Raw genomic sequence first — 20,094 nt, 5'->3', positions numbered from 1 at the left:
GGTGTGAGAGCAGAAGAAAACATTTGCATTTTTTGCATTCAAACCCCATGGGAGGTGGGCATGGTGGCTCATGCCTGTAATCCCAGCACTTTGGGATGCTGAGGCGGGCAGATCACCTGAGGTCAGGAGTTCAAGACCAGCCTGGCCAACATGGTGAAACCCCATCTCTACTAAAAATACAAAAAATTAGCCGGGACGTGGTGGTACATGCCTGTAGTCCCAGCTACTCAGGAGGCTGAGGCAGAATCGCTTGAACCCAGGAGGCGGAGGTTGCAGTGAGCCGAGATCTTGCCATCGCACTCCAGCCTGGGCAACAGGGCAAGTCTCAAAAAAACCCAAACAAACAAACAAACAAACAACCCCACAGGAACATTCTCATTACACCAATAAGGGAACTGAGGCTCCTCCAATGACCTGCCAAAGGTCACACAATTTTTACGTAGCAAAGCTTGGATTCAAGCTCAGGGCTGTGTGACCTCAATGATGACATCTTTCTGTGTGACCTCAACGATGACCATGGGAACAGAGGTGTGGGGTCCTAAAAGTCTGTACCAGTGTCTAAGGCTAAGTGGGGATGGGAGGTCACTGGGCTGGTGTCACAGGCACTCCTGTGACACCATAGGGACCTCTGCCCCAAAAGAAGCAGCTATGGCTCCCACCTGGACCAGACCTTGGCCTCCTGAGCCCCTGTGAAACAGGCAGTTCTTCCCAAGGAGTGGCCACAGAGCCACCCAGGAGCCTCAGCTGTACCCTGGACTGCAGCCCCGTCACCTCCTGAGCCAAACCTTCCCTCTCCCTCCCTCCCCCAAGAGCACCTCTCACCACTGTCCTGCTCAGGGACTTACGGTGCCTCAGACGCTTCCAGAAAATTCAACAAAGCCAGCTGTTCCAGCTGCTGAGAAAGAGCGTATATCCAGATGCAGAAAATGTACACACAAGCCTTCTTTTTTTTTTTTTTTTAACTCAAGAAAGGGCTTTTATTGTTTTTAACTCACTTCCTGGGAAGTTAATTTTTAAAACACTCTTATAGAGTTTGCTCATCGCTTGTGCTACATTCGAAAACGATGCCAACCAAAACCCTCAGTGACGGGGTAAGCATCCCAAGTGGGCCCACCCCTGAGCTTTCCAAGGGTGGGTCCGATTGACGTGGTCCCCCCAAACCAGACGCTCGGAGATGCTCAAGAAACACTTGGGGATCAGTGATTGGCTCTTAACTTGCCTTCCACTAACTCTATAAAAGTGTTCTTAAAAACAGTACCGAGTAACTTTTTAAGCCCTGGGCCACACTGCCTTAGCACAGAGGAGCCGGGGAGAAACGTGGACCCATTGACAATGGGGCACATTCGGCTCCTAGCCTTAAATAGACGTAGAAACTGTATTACAGATGCATGTACCAGTGCAGGACATATGAGTGAGCTGCGTGCAGCAGATGGGCACGCGCATGCGTGTGCGCGTGGAGGCGTGACATGCACCCACGGGCGCGGAGATGCAGTGGGATCCAGGTGTCTCCCCCAGCCAGCCTCCCTTCTCCAAACAAGCCCTCCTCCAACAGGAAACCCACACCTGTGGCCAAAATCCCTTGTCCATCCATGTTTCCAGGGCAGTGTCCGAGTCCTGTGTGATTTCCCTGTGGGGGTCAATCTCTATGAGCATTCGGTCAGCAAATGCCACACCGGCCAGCCAGACACTGATCCCAGAGAGAAGGTGAAGGCTGCTCCAGAAAAGCTGTGTCTGCACGCACTCCAGCACCCCCGCTCTGAGCAGGCTGACTGCTCATGTCCTCAGGGCGAGGCAACTGCCGCAGAGGCCACCTGCCGGCGAGCATACCCCTCCAGGTTCTGTGTCTCGTGATCCCTCCAACCTGGACAGTTTGTCCTTCGTCGTAGGAATGTGAGTGCAGCTCTTGGGGCCAGATGGGTAGGCCAGTGTAGGATGAGAGGCTGGGTTCCGGTTATTTCAGCATGCGCAGGGCCACAGGCCTGTCGTGTCCATGGCCCTCGGTAAAAGTCAGCCCTGGTGTCTTCTCCAGCCTCAGCTCTGGGGCACCATCAAGGGAGGGAGATGGGCAGGGACGATGTGGTGCTTCCGCTTCAGGCCTCTGCTCAGAGCTTCATTCTGTTCAGTCCACTTTCCAGAAAACGCCGAATGCGAAACACAGTCCAGGAAAGTGAGTTCCATCCACTTGACTGCCAAATAACGGTGGGGTGTGCTGGGAACCATGGAAGCTGTACGAAAGCTCGTGAGATGCTCCCAAGCAGGGCCTCTCCCCTGAACCCCCAGGTTAAAAACAAAAGTAAAAGACAACAAAAAAGGAATCAGAATTCTCCAACACTGGCCCTCTCCCCAGTGAGGGGTCCGAGCCCCCATACCAGCATCTGAGTAGACAAGAGCTCTGGCACCACCACCCCAAGGTGGGCAGGGTACCCCCCTCTCCACCATATGCCTGTGGCAGCTGAGCCAGGCCTGCCCGGCCCCAGCAGGAGGTCTCTTCAGTTGCAGTAAGCCAGGCCTCCACCTGCCATCTTGATCTCTTACCTCTGCCTCCTTCCCCGGGCCATGCCAACCAGCCAGGTGGCGTTTCTGAGGCTCCATGGGCACCTGGTTTCCCCACAGAATGGGTCAGGCCAAGGAGGGCCAAGAAGAGGAGGATGGCCTCGTGGGAGCCCTGCCCCCAAGACCCCAAATGACATACATTCCAGTCTGTCCCTGGACGTGCGTGCGTGGAGGTCATGCAGCACGATGGGGGAGGGGCGGGAGTGGGGCTGCAGTCCCCGGCCCCCTGCCCGCGGGGGCGGCTGTTGCATGAGGGCGGTGGGCCTCTGGAGGCGCGGGATGAGTGTGCTGCCGGGTGGCCCTGGGTGCATGCAGGGGCTCAGGATGCAGCCTCGTCTTCCTGGACGCCCGGGAGCTCTGGGCTCTTGCCCCCTTCGCCACACCCTTCTTTCCTGTTCAGAGGACACCAGGGACAGAGGGACCTCAGGGTCAGAATATGCACTCAGGGAGACACTCTCCCTCACACACCCAGGAATCTGAATCCCACGATCTCTCAAAGCCCTCTTCACCCACTGCCCCAAGCTTGGCCTCCCTCTGGCCTCCCTACATCACGGCAGTCGCTCCTTGCTGCTCTCCCAGCCCCCGGCCTCAGCCCACAATGCCTCCGTGGCCCCCCATTGACCAGAGATGAAGTCTAAACCTCCCAGCACAGCCTCCGGAGCTGCTCGCGGTCTGACCCAGCTGACTTCCCTACATCCTCTGACTATCAGCCTCGTCAAGGGCCTTCTCTCCGTGTGTGTGGTTTTGTTGTTGTTGTTGTTTTGAGACAGGGTCTGGCTCTGTCGCGCAGGCTGGAGTGCAGTGGTGCAATCTCAGCTCATTGCAACCTCTGCCTCCCAGGCTCAAGCGATCCTCCCACCTCAGCCTCCTGAATAGCTGAGACTACAGGCACATGCCACCACGCCCAGCTAATTTTTGTATTTTTTTATCTCTATAAAAACAGGGTTTCACCATGTTGCCCAGGCTGGTCTCAAACTCCTGGGCTCAAGTGATCCATCCACCTCAGCCTCCTAAAGTGTTGGGATTAGAGGCGTGAGCCACGGTGCCTGGCCTGAGGGCCTTCGGTGTTGACCTCAGTCAGCCCCCAGCAGATCTGGGTAGAGAGGCTTTCATTTTGCATTTTTCTTTGCCTTGTTCACAGGGCAGAGTCCATCTATCAGTCTTGGGATTCTGTCACATATTCAACAGATTTCTATATCTAATTTTCCTCCCAAAATGTCTCTTTTTAAAATAACCAGTAAATGGGTTTTGATATCTTTAAAAAGGACCAACCCCACTTAACTGTACTACGGAGCTTCTACAATTATCCCAAAGTATAAAAAAACTCTATGGCCGGGCACAGTGGCTCACACCTGTAATCCCAGCACTTTGGGAGGCTGAGGTGGGCAGATCACCTGAAGTCGGGAGTTTGAGACCAGCCTGACCAACATGGTGAAATCCCGTCTCTAATAAAAATACAAAAATTAGCCGGTGTGGTGGTGGCATGCACCTGTAATCCCAGCTACTTGGGAGGCTGAGGCAGAACTGCTTGAACGTGAGAGGTGGAGATTGCAGTGAGTTGAGTTTGCGCCATTGCCCTCCAGCCTGGGCAACAAGAGCAAAACTCCATCTCAAAACAAACAAACAAACAAACCAAAACAGTCTATCAAGGATAAATATTGGGACTCGATGATGAGGTAAAATCTTCTTTCAAAGTTAAACCTGGAGGCTGGGTGTGGTGGCTCGTGCCTGTAATCCTAGCACTTTCAGAGGCCAAGGTGGGCAAATTGCTTGAGGCCAGGAGTTTAAGTCCAGCCTGGGCAACGTGGCAAGACTCCATCTCTATTTTTTTTTAAAAAAGCTCTACCCCAAATTAAACTTGGGTCACAGAATTCTAGAATTTTATAGCTGGAAAGCAGTAAGCCCCATCTTGTCACTGTTTGCCAGGCACAATCTAGGCACTAAATGTATCTTTATCCTGTGTCTGGCTTGTTCTGCCACTAGGGGGTGCTGGACCACAGGCTCTGAGTCAGAAGGACCAGGTGTCCACCTGTTGTCCTGGCATAATTATTATTACTTTTTTTTTTTTTTTTTTTTTTTCGAGACAGGGTCTGGCTCTGTCACCCAGGCTGGAGTACAGTGGTGCAATCTCAGCTCACCGCAACCTCCACCTCCCAGACTCAAGCAATCCTCCTACCTCAGCCTCCTGAGTAGCTGGGGCTATAGGCGTCCACCACCACGCCCGGCTAATTTTTTTTTTTTTTTTTTTTTTTAGAGATGGGGTCTTGCTATGTTGCCCAGGCTGGTCTTGAACTCCTGGCCTCAAGCAATCCTGCCTTGGCCTCCCAAAGTGCTGGGATTATAGGCATGAGCCACCGTGCTGGCATAATAATTATTATTTTTTGAGACGGAGTCTTGCTCTGTCGCCCAGGCTGGAGTGCAGTGGCGCGATCTCGGCTCACTGCAAGCTCCGCCTCCCGGGTTCACGCCATTCTCCTGCCTCAGCCTCCTGAGTAGCTGGGACTACAGGCGCCCGCCACCACGCCCAGCTGATTTTTTGTATTTTTAGTAGAGACGGGGTTTCACCATGTTAGCCAGGATGGTCTCGATCTCCTGACCCTGTGATCTGCCTGCCTCGGCCTCCCAAAGTGCTGAGATTACAGGCGTGAGCCACTGTGCCCGGCCGTGCTGGCATAATTATTAATGGCTTCCCCTTTCACTCTCAAAAATGTCCCCATTTGGCCGGGTGCAGTGGCTCATGCCTGTAATCCCAGCACTTTGGGAGGCCGAGGCGGGTGGATCACGAGGTCAGGAGTTCAAGACCAGCCTGGCCAAGATGGTGAAACCCCATCTCTACTAAAAATACAAAAACTTAGCCGGGCATGGTGGCAGGCGCCTGTAGTCCCAGCTACTCAGGAGGCTGAGGAAGGAAAATCATTTGAACCCAGAGGGTAGAGGTTGCAGTGAGCCGAGATCATGCCACTGCACTCCACTCCAGCCAGGGTGACAGAGTGAAACTCCGTCTCAAAAAAAAAAAAAAAAAGTCCCCATTTGGATGTCAAATTATATATGCGCCCCCCCCCCCGCCCACCCAAAACCCCTACACTAAGCACAATTCCAGCATCAGAGGCCTACATTCCTGGATGAGCTCAGAGAATCCTCCCCCAACCGCAACCACCTCACTGAAGAGATGATAGAAAAGCTGCGGTTGGGACCTCCAGGCCTCTCCCAGGCCCCCCACCTCATTATGAGGCTCTCCCTGGGTGCAAGCGACCTCCAGCAGGGAGCAGATGTCAGCTTGTCCACTATGAGGGGACCCGACCCTTCTGAAGGGCCCTCTTACGAGAGGGAGGCCTCACGGGAAACCAACATGGTGGTCCCGAACAGATCCGGTGACAGCGTGAAGCCAAGGCACCCAGACAGCACGTGGCACTCACCCCTCTGGGGAGTGCGCCTTCCACACACAGCAGGCTGGGGTGGGGCAAACAACTCCCACCAGCCCCTTCCCCGAAGCTTCCCTCCGGGGCCAGAGGAAGGCAGTGGCTGTCCCAGGACCACGCTGTGGTTCAGGACCCCGCCGGTTTTCTCTCTGCAGGTTTGTGTACAAACTCCAGCACAGGCCTTGTTAGCATCCCAGACTGGCTTTTATTATAGTGGAAGAAGGTGGAACTGCTGAGGATGAGGCACACAGGCTTGGGGAGCTGCTTTGCTGGACCCTCCTAGGAGGTGGTGAACCCACAGGCGTGGCTCACCATAGGGAGCGCTCAGCAAATGCGGGTTCCTCTCCCGCGGTCCACCGGCCAGCCTGTCCCTGCTTACTCACCAGACAAGCACTCACAAAGCGCTGACTGGGCGCAGAGCCCCAGCAATGGCTGAAGGCAGCCTGGGCCACTTGGGAGAGCAGCCGACAGTCCCCAGGGCGAGGCAGAGGGGCCAGCACCCCTCCCCTACAGCCCGCCAGCCTCCTACAGGAAGCCAACATCAGCCTGTCTGCAAACCCCTGCCAGGCTGCCAAGGGCTGAGGGGGCCGCAGATTTGAAACCCTAGAGGGGCTGGACTCAGTGAGAGAGTGACATCAAGCTTCATGGAAGAAGGGTCTTCCTGTCCCATGGAGGGGCTGCGTGAGCTCCTCATCCCTGGAAGTGTGTATGTGAGGGATGCTGGCCCCAGGAATGAAGCAAGGGCTGGGCCCAAAAGGTCCCTTCTAGCCCCGACTAACCTTGGCGACAGAGATGCAAATGGGGCCAACTCCGAGACCTGGCCAAGTCCCCAGGCTCTGGCCTCGGCCCAACGACACTGAGAGTGGGAGGATGGGCCTCAGGCCTCCCCACCCAACTCCAGGGAGTGCCCGGCAGGCCCTGGCCCACCAGTACTTACACCAGTAGGTTTCCTGGAGCAGACATGGATCGCTCTTCCCTCCGTGCTTGGGGCTCAAACGGGTTCCCAAAGGAACGCTTCCTCAGCATGGACTTCACCAGGATCTGAGGAGGACACAGCAGCGTGAGGAGCACAGGCGCCAGGCTCCCAGACACGCAGCCTCTGCTCCAATTCCCCGAGAGCAACTGCCAAGGGGGCTGCAATGCAGGTCCCATTTCAATCAGCACAGCATGAAATGGCAGGGGCAAGAACACAGGGGGCCGGCGGCTGGGGGCCAATTCCTGGAATGGTGAGGAGCCGGGTGCCGCTGGTGCATGAGGAGGGGGCCAGGACCAGCCCATGAAGGGTCCGCGAAGCCAGGCTGAAAGAGTGGGGAGGGCCAGGGCTGGAAGTGGGAGTCCATTAGAAGATACCTTCTCGCTACGGCAGCAATGCCATGGAGGGATGCTGTGCCATCCTTCCCACCTTCCGGCCGCAGAGAGGATGCCAAGATGCTACTGCAGGGCGGCCCGGGAAGCGGCTGAGCCGCAGCCGGTGGCCGAGCCAGTGGGGCTGCCAGGAGGGGAGCAGCTGCCGTAGCCTGGCTCTCTGCCTTTGTCCCTCCTCCGTGACAAGGACGGTTCCATGCCCTGCCCACAGACACGCCGACTCACACGCATGCAGAGAGCCAGCGGCACGCTCGCCAGTCCTTTCACTCACTCGCTTGTCTCCATCCATCCTGTCAACACTGGTCACCACTGGCTGCCTACCGTGTGCTGGACACTACTCTAGGCACTGGGGCCACACTGAGGCCAAAATTCTTGCCCTCATATAGCCATATAGCCTTTTTTTTTTTTCAGACGGAGTTTCACTCTTGTTGCCCAGGGCTGGAGTGCAGTGGCACAATCTCAGCTCACTGCACCCTCTGCCTCCCGGGTTCAAATGATCCTTCTGCCTCAGCCTCCTGAATAGCTGGGATTACAGGCGTCTACCACCACACCCGGCTAATTTTTTGTATTTTTACAAGAGACATGGCTTCACCATGTTGGCCAGGCTGGTCTCAAACTCCTGACCTCAAGTGATCCTCCCGCCTTGGCCTCCCAAAGTGCTGGGATTACAGGCGTGAGCCACTGCGCCCAGCCATCATACAGTTTATATTCTAGTTGGGGGAGACAGGCGATAAGTAAAGAAGAAAAATCAGTAAAATATGTATGTCAGTAAGTGGAAAGGAAAAAAACAAAACAAGGGAATGGCGATGAGGTGTGACGCAGGGGAGCCTGAAGCTACAGGGCCAGGGAAGGCTCGCTTCTCTCTAGGAGGGGACCCTGGCGTAAAAAGCCGAAGTGATGGAGCGAGTCCCGTGGCCATCACGGGTGGGGCTCCGCAGGCAGAGGAAAGCGAAATCTAAAGGCTCTGGGGCAGCCCCTTCCACGGCACGTGGCCAGAGCCGAGTGCATGATGGGGGGACGGGGCAGGAGCCCCGCAGAAAAACAGGGTGGGTGGTGGGGCACAGGCTGGAGGTCTGATTCTGAGGGACACAGCAGCCCAGGTGAGAAGTAGGCTCTGAGCTGGGAGGTGACACACTCATGCCACCAGGACCATGCTGGGTGCCGAGTTGAGCATTGACCAGGGGGACGGGGAGTGAGAGCAGAAGCAAGGTACAGTGTGGGAGCTTCTTCCAGTGTCTGGGAGAGAGGAGATGGTGGCTAAGAGCAGGGAAGCGGTCCTGGGGACACCGTGGGAGTTGCCTGGTTCCAGGGACCCCACAGAGCCAAGTAAGCATAGGGGGCAGGGATTCAGCCAGCTGGTCCTAGCTGGGCCGGGACCCTGCAGAGGGGGATAAAGTGCAAGGCCAGGCCCCGCCAATGGCAGTGGTCCCAGCTCTGGCTCCTGGCCTTGTGCTTGCCCTGACTCACTCGACTCTCAGGCAGGGGCAGGGCAGGGCTCTCAGTGGCCCCAAGTGGCCATCACGGACTACGTGAATCACTTCCAAGCACCAACACAGAAGCTGAGCAGAGGAAGAGGAGCAAAACTGAAATGTCAGCGGGCACTGGGGGAGACGCAGGCGCCCTCTAACTGATACGCGGGCTCTGGGGGAGATGCAGGCGCCGTCTGATATGCGGGCTCTGGGGGAGACGAAGGCACCGTCTAATGGATACGCGGGCTCTGGGGGAGACGCAGGCGCCGTCTAACTGACATGCCGGCTCTGGGGGAGACACAGGCGCTGCCTGATACATGGGCTTTGGGGCCACTTCTCCAATCCAAAGGCTGCCCAGGCCGTTCCCCTGCCTTGTCCTCGGCACCTTGTGCAGTGCCTGCAGAACGGAAGCTCAGTAACTATCTGGAGGGAAGGAAATGCTTCCGTTCTGTCACCCAGGCTGGAGTGCAATAGCATGATCTCAGCTCACTACAACCTTCACCTCCCAGGTTCAAGTGATTCTCCTGCCTCGGCCTCCCGAGTAGCTGGGACTACAGGCGCCCGCCACCACGCCTGGCTAATTTTTTTGTATTTTTAGTAGAGACGGGGTTTCACCGTATTAGCCAGGATGGTCTCGATCTCCTGACCTCATGATCCGCCCACCTCGGCCTCCCAAAGTGCTGGGATTACAGGCATGAGCCACTGCGCCTGGTATTTCTTTTTTTTCCTTTTTTCTTTTGTTTTTTTTTTTTTTTGAGACGGAGTCTCGCTCTGCAGCCCAGGCTGGAGTGCAGTGATGCGATCTCGGCTCACTGCAAGCTCCGCCTCCCGGGTTCACGGCATTCTCCTGCCTCAGCTTCCCGAGTAGCTGGGACTACAGGCGCCCGCCACCACGCCTGGCTAATTTTCTATATTTTTAGTAGAGACGGGGTTTCAAGGATGGTCTCGATCTCCTGACCTCGTGATCCGCCCGCCACGGCCTCCCAAAGTGCTGGGATTACAGGCGTGAGCCACCGCGCCCGGCCCCACACCCGGTATTTCTTTAAATCAGTCACTCTCCTCACCAAGCCTCCTGGTCTCCCGACCACAAGACCTCCTTCTCCATTGGCCTCCAGCAGAATGGCGGCTCCAGTGGCCCAGGATCACAGCTGGCTGGCCAGGCAGGCCTCTGTCCCCGCAAGGAGCTAGGCACGGAGCAAGGCTCAGGCCCCCCAGGCCCTCCAGGACAAGGGAGCGTCTACCCTGGCCCTCTTACCACCGTGGTCCAGCTGGGGATGAGCCTGACCGAGTTCTTCACCTCCTCCTCAGTCACCTCCACCACGCTGCAGTGCTCCTCCTCCGAAGGAAGGGGCTCCTCCCCATTCTTGGTCACCCAAGGGTGCAACTGTCGGGGCCGGGAGGGCAGGGAGAGGGGGAGAGGTCAGGCCATAGGCAGACACTCAGTCAGCAAAGGACTTCAGGCCTTTACCAGCATCACCTGGAGGGGTCCAAAGTCCACAGACTAAAACCCAACACACATGCATCCTGGTGTCCATCTCTCCAGAAAGGGAGACTGACGCCTGTTTTCTGTGTCCCAGCCCAGCCCAAGACCTCCAGTTCCCCGACCTTGATGTCTGGCACCCCAATTCTCGTCTCAGGATTCTTGTCTAGCATCCTCAGGATGAGGTCCTTCAGCTCCTCGCTGATTTCTGGCCTGGAGAGGGCGAAGGAAGGAGAGGAGGGTGGGACCACTGACGAGGACCTCTTCCCGTCCACCTCTCCTCCCGAAACCCTCGTCCCTCGGATGGGAAGACTGAGTTCCGGACAGCAGGCGGGAATTTCACAAATGCTTGGAGAGGCTTTCCTGAGCAGGAGGTAAAGTCTCCCTCCAGGACAGAGGCACAGAGTTCCATGGGTGCTGGACACCCCACTGGGTGGCAAAGATGGTGAGGAGAGTCGCTTTATGGGACACAAGGGGCTTCAGTCCCACTCACCACCTCATCCTTTTCTACACCCAGAGAAGATCCTCTCTCATTTGACAGAGGAGGAAACTGAGGCCCAGGGAGGTTAGCGGGCTGGCACAGTGCCAGCCAGAAGAGTGCAGGCAGAGATGGGAGACTCAGAGGGGAGGGAGCAGCCCCCTCAGCGCCACATCAGCCCCAACTCTCTCTGCCCAAACCCCAGGCTTCTTTTTTTTTTTTTTTTGAGACGGAGTCTCGCTCTGTCGCCCAGGCTGCAGTGCAGTGGCGCGATCTCAGCTCACTGCAAGCTCCGCCTCCCGGGTTCATGCCATTCTCCTGCCTCAGCCTCCTGAGTAGCTGGGACTACAGGCACCTGCCACTGGCTAATTTTTTTGTATTTTTAGTAGAGACGGGGTTTCCCTGTGTTAGCCAGGATGATCTCGATCTCCTGACCTCGTGATCCGCCCGCCTCGGCCTCCCAAAGTGCTGGGATTACAGGCGTGAGCCACCGAACCCGGCCTTCAGTTTCTTCTTCTTTTTTTTTTTTTTTGTTTTTGAGACAGAGTCTTGCTGTGTTGCCCAGGCTCACTGCAACCTCTGCCTCCCAGGTTCAAGCAATTTTCGTGCTTCAGCTTCCCGAGTAGCTGGGACTACAGATGTGCACCACCACGCCTGGCTAATTTTTGTATTTTTAGCAGAGAGAGGGTTTCACCATGTTGGCCAGGCTGGTCTCTAACTCATAACCTCAGGGGATCTGCCCACCTCGGCCTCCCAAAGTGCTGGGATTACAGGCGTGAGCCACCACACTTGGCCTCCATTTCACTCCTGAAATGCACTCCTGAAAAGAGGAGCCAGGGAGCTCAGGCTGTGGCTGCCACAGTGGCCAAACCATCATGAGGCAAACCGTGCATGAGCAAGAGGCCTCCCTGACATCCCTGCTACGCTCAGAGACGTCGGTCACGATGGGAGGAGTGGGGAGGAGGAGTGGCTTGAGTCGCAGCCCCCTGACCGCTCTCCTCCAGAGCGTCTTCTTTCCCATCTGTAAAATGGGGAGCACGCACTGGCATCTTGAAGCTCCCCTATCCTGAGTGGGGGAAGGAGAAGTTCCCCTTGAGTCCAGGGGCTGGGTGGGGCTGGCGCCACTGACCCCAGACAGGCCTGCGGTGAAGGAGTGGTGTGAATGATGCCTGTGGTCATCCCTGGATCTCAGGGTTCCCATCCATACAGTGACGTCGCGGAGACCCTTGGCTCCAGAGTCCCACCCATCCATCTATTCAGGGGTCCCTCCCAGGGAACAGCACTGCCACCTTCATATCTGCAGGCTGGGGTGGGGTCCTCAAAGGGCAAAAGCTCTGCCAAAACTCAGACACCAGGAGTGGGTGGTAGCCCCCTTGGTCCCCTGGGTGGACAACTCACTCCTCAGGAAACACCACGGGCTCATTCTTGATCTTCCTGTGGAGGGCCAGGATGAAATCGTCGATGAATGGGCACTGTGGGGTGGAGAGGCAGACAAAGGATGTGGGTCCAGGGCCTTGACCTGTGCCAGGGGACCAGCCCCCCTCCCTTGGTTGGGGCAGGGATAGGGGGCAGCTCTGGGCTCCCATTACATGAGAAGGACCTCAACTCATTGTTTAGGGCCTGGCACACTGCAAATGTTCAACAAATGTTGACTGAATGAATGAGCTGCTGAGGGAACAATGAGGCTGGGTGCACCCACCGCCATAACTGCCACCTGCGGCCAGGCCAGGCTGGGTGCACCCACCGCCGTTACCGCTACCTGCAGCCAGGCCAGGCTGGGTGCACCCACTGCCATTACTGCCACCTATAGCCAGGCTAGGCCAGGCTGGGTGCACCCACTGCCATTACTGCCACCTGTGGCCAGGCCAGGACAGGCTGGGTGCACCCACCACCATTACCGCCACTTGTGGCCAGGCCTCCACTCCCAGGGCCTGGAGCTGGGGAACACGTTCACTGAAATTCCCCCCCGCCCCTTAGTGCGGTCACCAGAGCAGGAGCACCTGAGGGCAGGGATCAGTATTTTTTTTTTTTTTTTGAGACAGAGTCTTGCTCTGTTGCCCAGGCTGGAGTGCAGTGGCGCAATCTCAGCTCACTGCAAGCTCCGCCCCCTGGGTTCACGACATTCTCCTGCCTCAGCCTCCCAGGTAGCTGGGAATACAGGCGCCCGCCGCCACGCCCAGCTAATTTTCTTTTTTTTTTTTTTTTGTATATTTAGTAGAGACGGGGTTTCACCGTGTTAGCCAGGATGGTCTTGATCTCCTGATCTCGTGATCCACCCGCCTTGGCCTCCCAAAGTGCTGGGATTACAGGCTTGAGCCACCGCGCCCGGCCGGGATCACTGCTACGTCAGCAATGGGTGTCCCCAGGGTCCAGCCTCAGCCAGGAGAGGGGTGAAGGACAATTTGTCGAATGAATGAGCAAGGGAGTGAACACGTGGCTCAATAAGTGAATGGCGTCAAGGGACAGAGGGACGGGGAGCACTCTGGCTGGGGTGGTGGCAACACCACCGTCAGCACCTCCCCTTGGTTATCTGCTGTCCTGCGACTCCTTTGCGAGAATCCCTCCGCAGGGGACCAGAGAAAGACAGAAAAAGCCTCTTCTCTCTCAGCCTTCTCTGAGACAGGTGGGCTCTTTCAAAAGCCACTTTACTTAAGGACAGAAAGGAAGAGCCTGCATCCGTCGCCCGTGCCCGCCTCACTGGACCTGCCCCAGCTCTGCTGGCATCCCCGGCACTCACCTTCCCATAGACAAAGCAGTACAACGTGACGCCGGTGGCCCACACATCCAAGGCCTGGAAAGAAACATGCCCACATCAGTCCCCAACAGGCACAGCCACCTCTGCCCACCCAGCTCCAGCGGTCTGCAGGAGAGGCCTGCAGGGAACCTCCTTCCTCTGTCATGTACTCACTCGACAAACACTCCCCGGTGCTTGCTCGATGCTGGGCCCCGTGCTGAGTGCTGAGGACACAGGGACGGCCAGAACAAGGCCTCCACCCTCCAGGGGTTCTCAGTCTCCTTGGGACAGGCTCTAACCAGGTATGTTTCCAACTCAACAGGTACAAAACCTCCTTCATCCAGAGGGTCACATGGGCCGCTCCCGTGTCACAGACGCACCCAAGGAATGATGGTATATGTGGAACTTCTGCTCACTAAACCAGCTCGGGCTTCAAGGAGTCATCCCTTCTCCTCATAATCCACCTTCTCCCTGATATTGCAAGCAGCCCCTGCCCACACAGAGGCCCTGTCCACTCACACCCTCATCCACTGCCACTGCAACAACTCCTCCGGGCTCCCAAGCACCCCCGGGCCTCCCCGCGCCCAGGACTCCAATGTGTGCTCTCTCTACCTTCCACCCCGGAATGCCACCTCTTCTGGTTTCCACTTTCCTGCTTACGCGAATGATTCTCAACCTCTACCTACATATCCCTGTCCCAGATGCATCATCTGAATCCAGTCAGGGAACACCAGACAAATGCAAACTGACAACATTCTACAAAATAACAGGCTGGTTCTCTTCAAAAATGTCAAGATCAGGAAAGACAAAGGAAGGCCAAGGCCCTCTTCCAGATGAAAGGACACCACAGACAAGAAAGCAAATGCAGCAAGTGGCCCCGGATTGGATCCTGGGACCAGAAAAAGAAGACGCTATGAAGGACAGCATCAGGACAACTGATAACATTTAAATAAGGTCTGTGGGCCAGGCGCGGTGGCTCGCGCTTGTAATCCCAGCACTTTGCGAGGCCGAGGCGGGCGGATCACGAGGTCAGGAGCTCGAGACCGTGGTGAAACCCTGTCTCTACTAAAAATACAAAAAATTAGCCGGGCGTGGTGGCGGGCGCCTGTAGTCCCAGCTACTCGGAGAGGCTGAGGCAGGAGAATGGCGTGAACCCGGGAGCCAGAGCTTGCAGTGAGCTGAGATTGTGCCACTGCACTCCAGCCTGGGTGACAGAGCAAGACTCCGTCTCAAAAAAATATATAAAAATAAAAAAATAAGGTCTGTGGATTATATATAAGTCTTTTTTTTTTTTTTCAGACAGAGTCTCGCTCTGTCCCCTAGGCTGGAGTGCAATGGCATGATCTCAGCTCACTGCAACCTCTGCCTCCTGGGTTTGAACGATTCTCCTGCCTCGGCCTCCCAAGTAGCTGGAATTACAGGTTCCTGCCACCATGCCCAGCTAATTTTTGTATTTTTTAGTAAAGACGGGGTTTCACCACGTTGGCCAGGCTAGTCTCAAACTCCTGACCTCAGGTGATCCACCCGCCTTGGCCTCCCAAAGGGCTGGGATTACAGGCGTGAGCCACCATGCCCAGCCTATATATAAGTCTTATCAATGGTGAATTTTCTAATTTTAATCATTGTATTGGGGTTATTTAAGAGGATGTCCCTGTTCTTAAGAAATATCCACTAATGTATTTAGTGATAAAGGGGCATAATACCTTCAGTGTAACTTTCAAATGGCTCAGAAAAATGTAGTATGAATACAGATACATAGAAAAAGATGAAGAAAAAGGCAGTGGGACAAAATGTCAATAACTGGTGAATCTGGGTAAAAAGATATATGGGATTTCTCTGTACTATTCTTCCAACTTTTCTGTAAATTTAGAATTATATGAAAATAAAACATTTCAAAAAATCTTTATCAACATCCCCAACCTCTTTCTTTCTTTCTTAGAAACAAGGTCTCGCTCAGTCGCTCAGGCTAGAGTGCAGTGGTATGATCACAGTTCACCACAGCCCCCAACTCCTGGACTCAAGCGATCCTCCCACTTCAGCCTCCCGAGTAACTGGGACTACAGGTGCGCATGACCACACCTGGCTAATGTTTTCATTTTTTTGTAGAAATGGGGTCTTGCTATGTTGCCCAGGCTTGTCTCAAATTCCTAGCCTTAAGAGACCCGCCTTGGCCTCCCAAAGCACTGGGATTACAGGCATGTGCCCGGCCTCCTGACCTCTTTCCTGGATACTCACACGTGTCCAAATGCCTCTCACCCACAGCCTCCCTGGCAGTGGGGTGGTTGGCACTCCACAGGTGAAACAGCCATGTGCCCAGGGAGCTGAGCCAGACTGTGTAACCTCTTGTTCAGACGACTTTGCCTATGCTTCTGTCACTCAGGAGAAAGCCCAAACTCCCAGGCCGTTTACCCTCTGCCGCCCACCCTGAGCCCCTCTGTTCTCTGGTTTATTCTCTAGGCTCCAGGTCCGGCTCAGATCCTCCCCATTCTTCAAGGGCCAGTTCAAATCCTGCCATGTCCCAAGATCTGCGGGGACCCCCAACTTCCCCCGAAACCATCCAGAGGGCAGGAAACAGGGTTCTCTTTGTCTCTGCCTCTTCCACAGCCCGGTCCAGAACCCAGCACAGAGCAACCAACAGTAAATACCTGCAAGGGAGATTTGGGACCACTTTGCTGGAAAACAGGAGAAGGTCAAAGGTGCGGAGTTTGTCAGACTCCAAGAAGAGGCAAATATGTCACTCCCTGGACACAAGGACCCTGGCACCCTCAGGTTAGAAACCGGGCCCCCGCGGCAAGCTATTACATCCCCAACTTGAACCCCAGCCTGGCCCAGGGCCTGCGAGTCACCTTGCCACTGAAGCTCTGGCCGGAATCAGAAATGGCCTCAGGGGCCATGAACGCCGGGGTCCCGGCCGTGCTGGACAGCTGAGCGTCGTTCCCCTCAAACTGGTTGCTGACGCCAAAGTCGGCGATCTTCACGTGCCCATCATCCCCCAGGAGCAGGTTGGATGGCTTGATGTCCCTGTGGACGATCTTCTGGAAGTGCACTGTAGAGAAGGGGAGCTTGAGCCGAGCGCTGGCCTGGGCACCACTGGCCAGGACCCCACACCCGTCCTTGCCCAGCCAGGGATGCCGGCCAGGATGTCCCAGCCCATGCACACTTTCGTCTGGTGACGACCTGGGAAGAGGACGTCAAGGCCATCTTCTCCATGCAGGTGCAGACACTGAGCCCAGGCTGTGAGCAGCAGAGCCAGGACTGGAATCTTAGGAGTCTTTGATTCCAAGTCCACCGCCCTCTCCATGACAAACAAGGGACCTGCTGCTGAGTGGGGAGGTCAGAGGAAACTAGGGCAGGAGAGTTGCTGTTTTTTTTTTTTTTTTTTTTTTTGAGACAGAGTCTCGCTCTGTCCCCCAGGCTGGAATGCAATGGCACGATCTTGGCTCACTGCAACCTCCACCTCCCAGGTTCAAGCGATTCTCCTGCCTCAGCCTCCCGAGTAGTTGGGATTACAGGTGTCTGCCACCACGCCCAGCTACTTTTTGTATTTTTAGTAGAGATGGGGTTTTGCCGTGCTGGTCAGGCTGGTCTGGAACTCCTGACCTCAGGTGATCCACCCGCCTCGGCCTCCCAAAGTGCTGGGATTACAGGCGTGAGCCACCGCGCCCAGCTGGGAGCAGAGCTCTTCCTAGGCCAGCTCTGCCCCTTCCCTGTGAGCGCCGTCTGCAGGCCCAAAGCCCATCAAAATCTTTCTCCAGTTCCATCCCCCACCCATACTAGGCAAAGATGTCCCTGCTGCTGGGACTGAGAGTAAGACTGTAGGGACTCTGCTATCCTACAGAGGCACCATCTCAGCCCTCGGGATATGGGCTGATGGGGTTTCAGAGATGAATGGCACCCCAGGCCTTGGGACGAGCAGGATGACACAGCTGGGGTGTAAGGTCAGCCACATATAGTAGGATGAATCCCAAATCAGAAATGACCTAATAGGCTGGAGGCCTGCCCTGCTTCCTGGGCCCAGCACCACCACGAAGTGACGGGTGGCTCAAGCTGACATGGCTGGTAAGGTCCCAGCCAAGAGACACTGACTCCATCCCACAACCATCGAGCTATGGGCTCCCTCCTTGGCAAATACCTTCCCCTGGACCAACAGACCCCAGGATGCTGGAGACGACAGAAGAGAGAAGGCGAGAGAAGAGAGGGGAAGGGAGAGGAGGAGAGGGAGGCTGGGGGCAGAGAGGGCGGGTGCCATATAACAATAACCATAAAACCAGTGGCACTTTCTTGATTGCCTACTATATGCCAGGCACACACGAGGAATCTGACACACACCCATCAGGGCACAGAAGCTCAGGGGGGTGGATATTTGACCATGGAAAGTGGTCTCGTGTTCTTTTCTCAAACCCTAGCCTCTCCCTTGAACTCCAGCTCTTTACCCACATGGATTTCCAATAGACATCTTGGTAGATAACTAGGCAGCTAGGCATCGATATGTGTCTCTGTATATCTGAACATAGTGCAATAACATGTCTAATTCAGAACTTGATTTCTCTGCCTGCAACCCCCACCACCAACAAAAACAAAACAAAACAAAAAGCTCCTGCTGCTCCCCATTCTTTTCCATTCTGTGAAAGGGCAAAAACCTCAGGATCATCCTCAACTCCTCTTCTGAGACCCCACACCCTGCTCATCAGCAATGTCTGTGAGCTCAGCTTCTCACATCTATTCCAGATCCAACTGCTTCTCATCACCTGCATCGTCGCACCTGCCCCCATCGACTGAGAACCAGGCCTTGGCCGCCCTGACCACCGAGCCCTCTCAGGGCAGCCTCAACTCTCCCTTCTTGGGGCCAGAATCACAAGGCAGGTCTTCAGCGCCCTCGTGCCTCTGTTCATCCACCTGACCAGCCCCTGGCGCTAACTGTTCTGCCCCAGGGAAGCCCTTCACTGTGATTAGCTGGGTCCTGATGAGGCTTTACCCAAGAACCAGGTAAGATAAACTCATTTCTTTGTGGAGGCTAGGGGATAGCAGACAACAGGACTTCAGGGGAGAGAAGGGACCACAATAGGAAGGAGGTGGAGCCAAAGCTGGTACAGGATTGTGCCTGCCGCTGACCGTACCAGGGGTAAAATGTCCCCTTCCCATCCCATGCCTATAGGACCTTGGTAGGGATTTTCTGCAAAGCCCTCCCCTCTGTGTGCCTCAGTTTCCCCATATGTGCAAAGAGATGCTTAATCTGAAGGCAAAGGAGAGGCTCGAGCAGGATAAAGACAGTCCTGTTTCTGTCACGGCAGGTCAAACCTCAGCCAGATCCCCACCCTGTTCCCCCAGGGAAAGCATAGGCTCCCAAGAAACCAAGCTAAAATTTTATTTTTTATTTTTATGTATGTATGTATATATGTATGCATTTATTTATTTATTTTGAGATGGAGTTTCGCTCTTGTCACCCAGGCTGGAGTGCAATGGCGTGATCTCGGCTCACTGCAACCTCTACCTCCCAGGTTCAAGTGATTCTCCTGCCTCAGCCTCCCGAGTAGCTGGGATTACAGGTGCCCGCCACCACACAAGGCTAATTTTTGTATTTGTAGTAGAGACAGGGTTTTGCCACGTTGGCCAGGCTGGTCTCATACCCCTGACCTTAGGTGATCTACCCACCTCGGACTCCCAAAGTGCTGGGACTACAGGCGTGAGCTAAGGTTTTAGAGATGGGCATCTCCCCCGGTCCCCAACCCAGGCCAGGACCCTAGGTGTCTAGGGCTCTCCTCTCCCCAGACCGGCAAGTCACCCCATGCTGACCACCCCACCTCCTTCCTATCCCCACCCCGCCGCCACTGCCTTAATCCAGACCTCACCATCTGTCACTTGGGCTGCAGAAACAGCCTCCTCCCTGGCCAGCTGGCTGCCTCTCACCCTCCGATGACACACTCCAATCCAGCCACCACACAGCTGCCAGACAGAGCTTTCTCAGGCACAAATCCCATCACGCCCCTCCCCATGCTTAAAGCTCTCAGGGCCTCACAGAGCTGGCAGGATGAAGTCAGCAAAGACCTCAGGGGAGGCATTCCCAGCCCTCATGCTGTGGCCTGGACAGTGTTTCCAGCAGCATCTTTCACTAACCACTGCCCTCCTCTGCCCACTGGAGGCTTCAGCCAGACTCCACTTCTCCCCAGACTCAAAGAGTACACTCCTATGGCGGTCACACTGTCTTCTACCCCCTTCCCTCAAAACCTGAGCAGGGAACTCTACTCATCCCTCAGGACCCGAATCGTAAGTAGCCTCTTCAGGGAGACTTCCCCAGCCCCCCGGGCACTCCTACAGCCTCTAGGCTCCCAGCCTTGGCAGGCACCACGCTATATGATCTGCCTGCCTAGATTCCTGTCCCTCCCACTAGGCCGTGAACCCAGCTCTGGGTCTTTCACCCCTATGCCCCCAGGCAAGTGAATGCAGCTAATGAATGAAATGAGACAGAGGCCAAGCTCACATCACCCTCCTGCGCTCTTATCAGGCTAGGGCCCCTCACGGGTAAACCCACCCTGCCACCATGCCCCCACCCCATGCCAGGACACACTCTCCCCCAGCAGCTGGACATAAATCCCTTC

General features: G+C 55.6%; 1 protein-coding gene across 2 annotated transcripts in view; it reads right to left on the bottom strand.

The window, feature by feature from the left end:
* Positions 1-944: 944 nt before the first annotated feature.
* The window catches only part of CAMKK1 (calcium/calmodulin dependent protein kinase kinase 1), a 33,112-nt gene continuing 13,962 nt past the window's right edge, over positions 945-20,094 (bottom strand). The window contains exons 10-16 of one of the 2 annotated variants that reach the window (XM_030799958.1): positions 16,345-16,544; positions 13,502-13,555; positions 12,163-12,236; positions 10,412-10,499; positions 10,062-10,190; positions 6,910-7,013; positions 945-2,945 (exon numbers count right to left, since the gene is read on the bottom strand). In XM_030799958.1, coding sequence (XP_030655818.1) covers positions 2,873-2,945; positions 6,910-7,013; positions 10,062-10,190; positions 10,412-10,499; positions 12,163-12,236; positions 13,502-13,555; positions 16,345-16,544 — 722 coding nt within the window. In that variant the 3' untranslated portion in view covers positions 945-2,872. The remainder of the gene's footprint in view (positions 2,946-6,909; positions 7,014-10,061; positions 10,191-10,411; positions 10,500-12,162; positions 12,237-13,501; positions 13,556-16,344; positions 16,545-20,094) is intronic. The other variant, XM_030799957.1, reaches the window with a different exon arrangement.

This window comes from Nomascus leucogenys, chromosome 19 (genome assembly GCF_006542625.1).
Source record: "Nomascus leucogenys isolate Asia chromosome 19, Asia_NLE_v1, whole genome shotgun sequence".
NCBI classification, from domain to species: domain Eukaryota; kingdom Metazoa; phylum Chordata; class Mammalia; order Primates; family Hylobatidae; genus Nomascus; species Nomascus leucogenys.
This window is presented reverse-complemented; position numbering and strand designations above follow the sequence as displayed.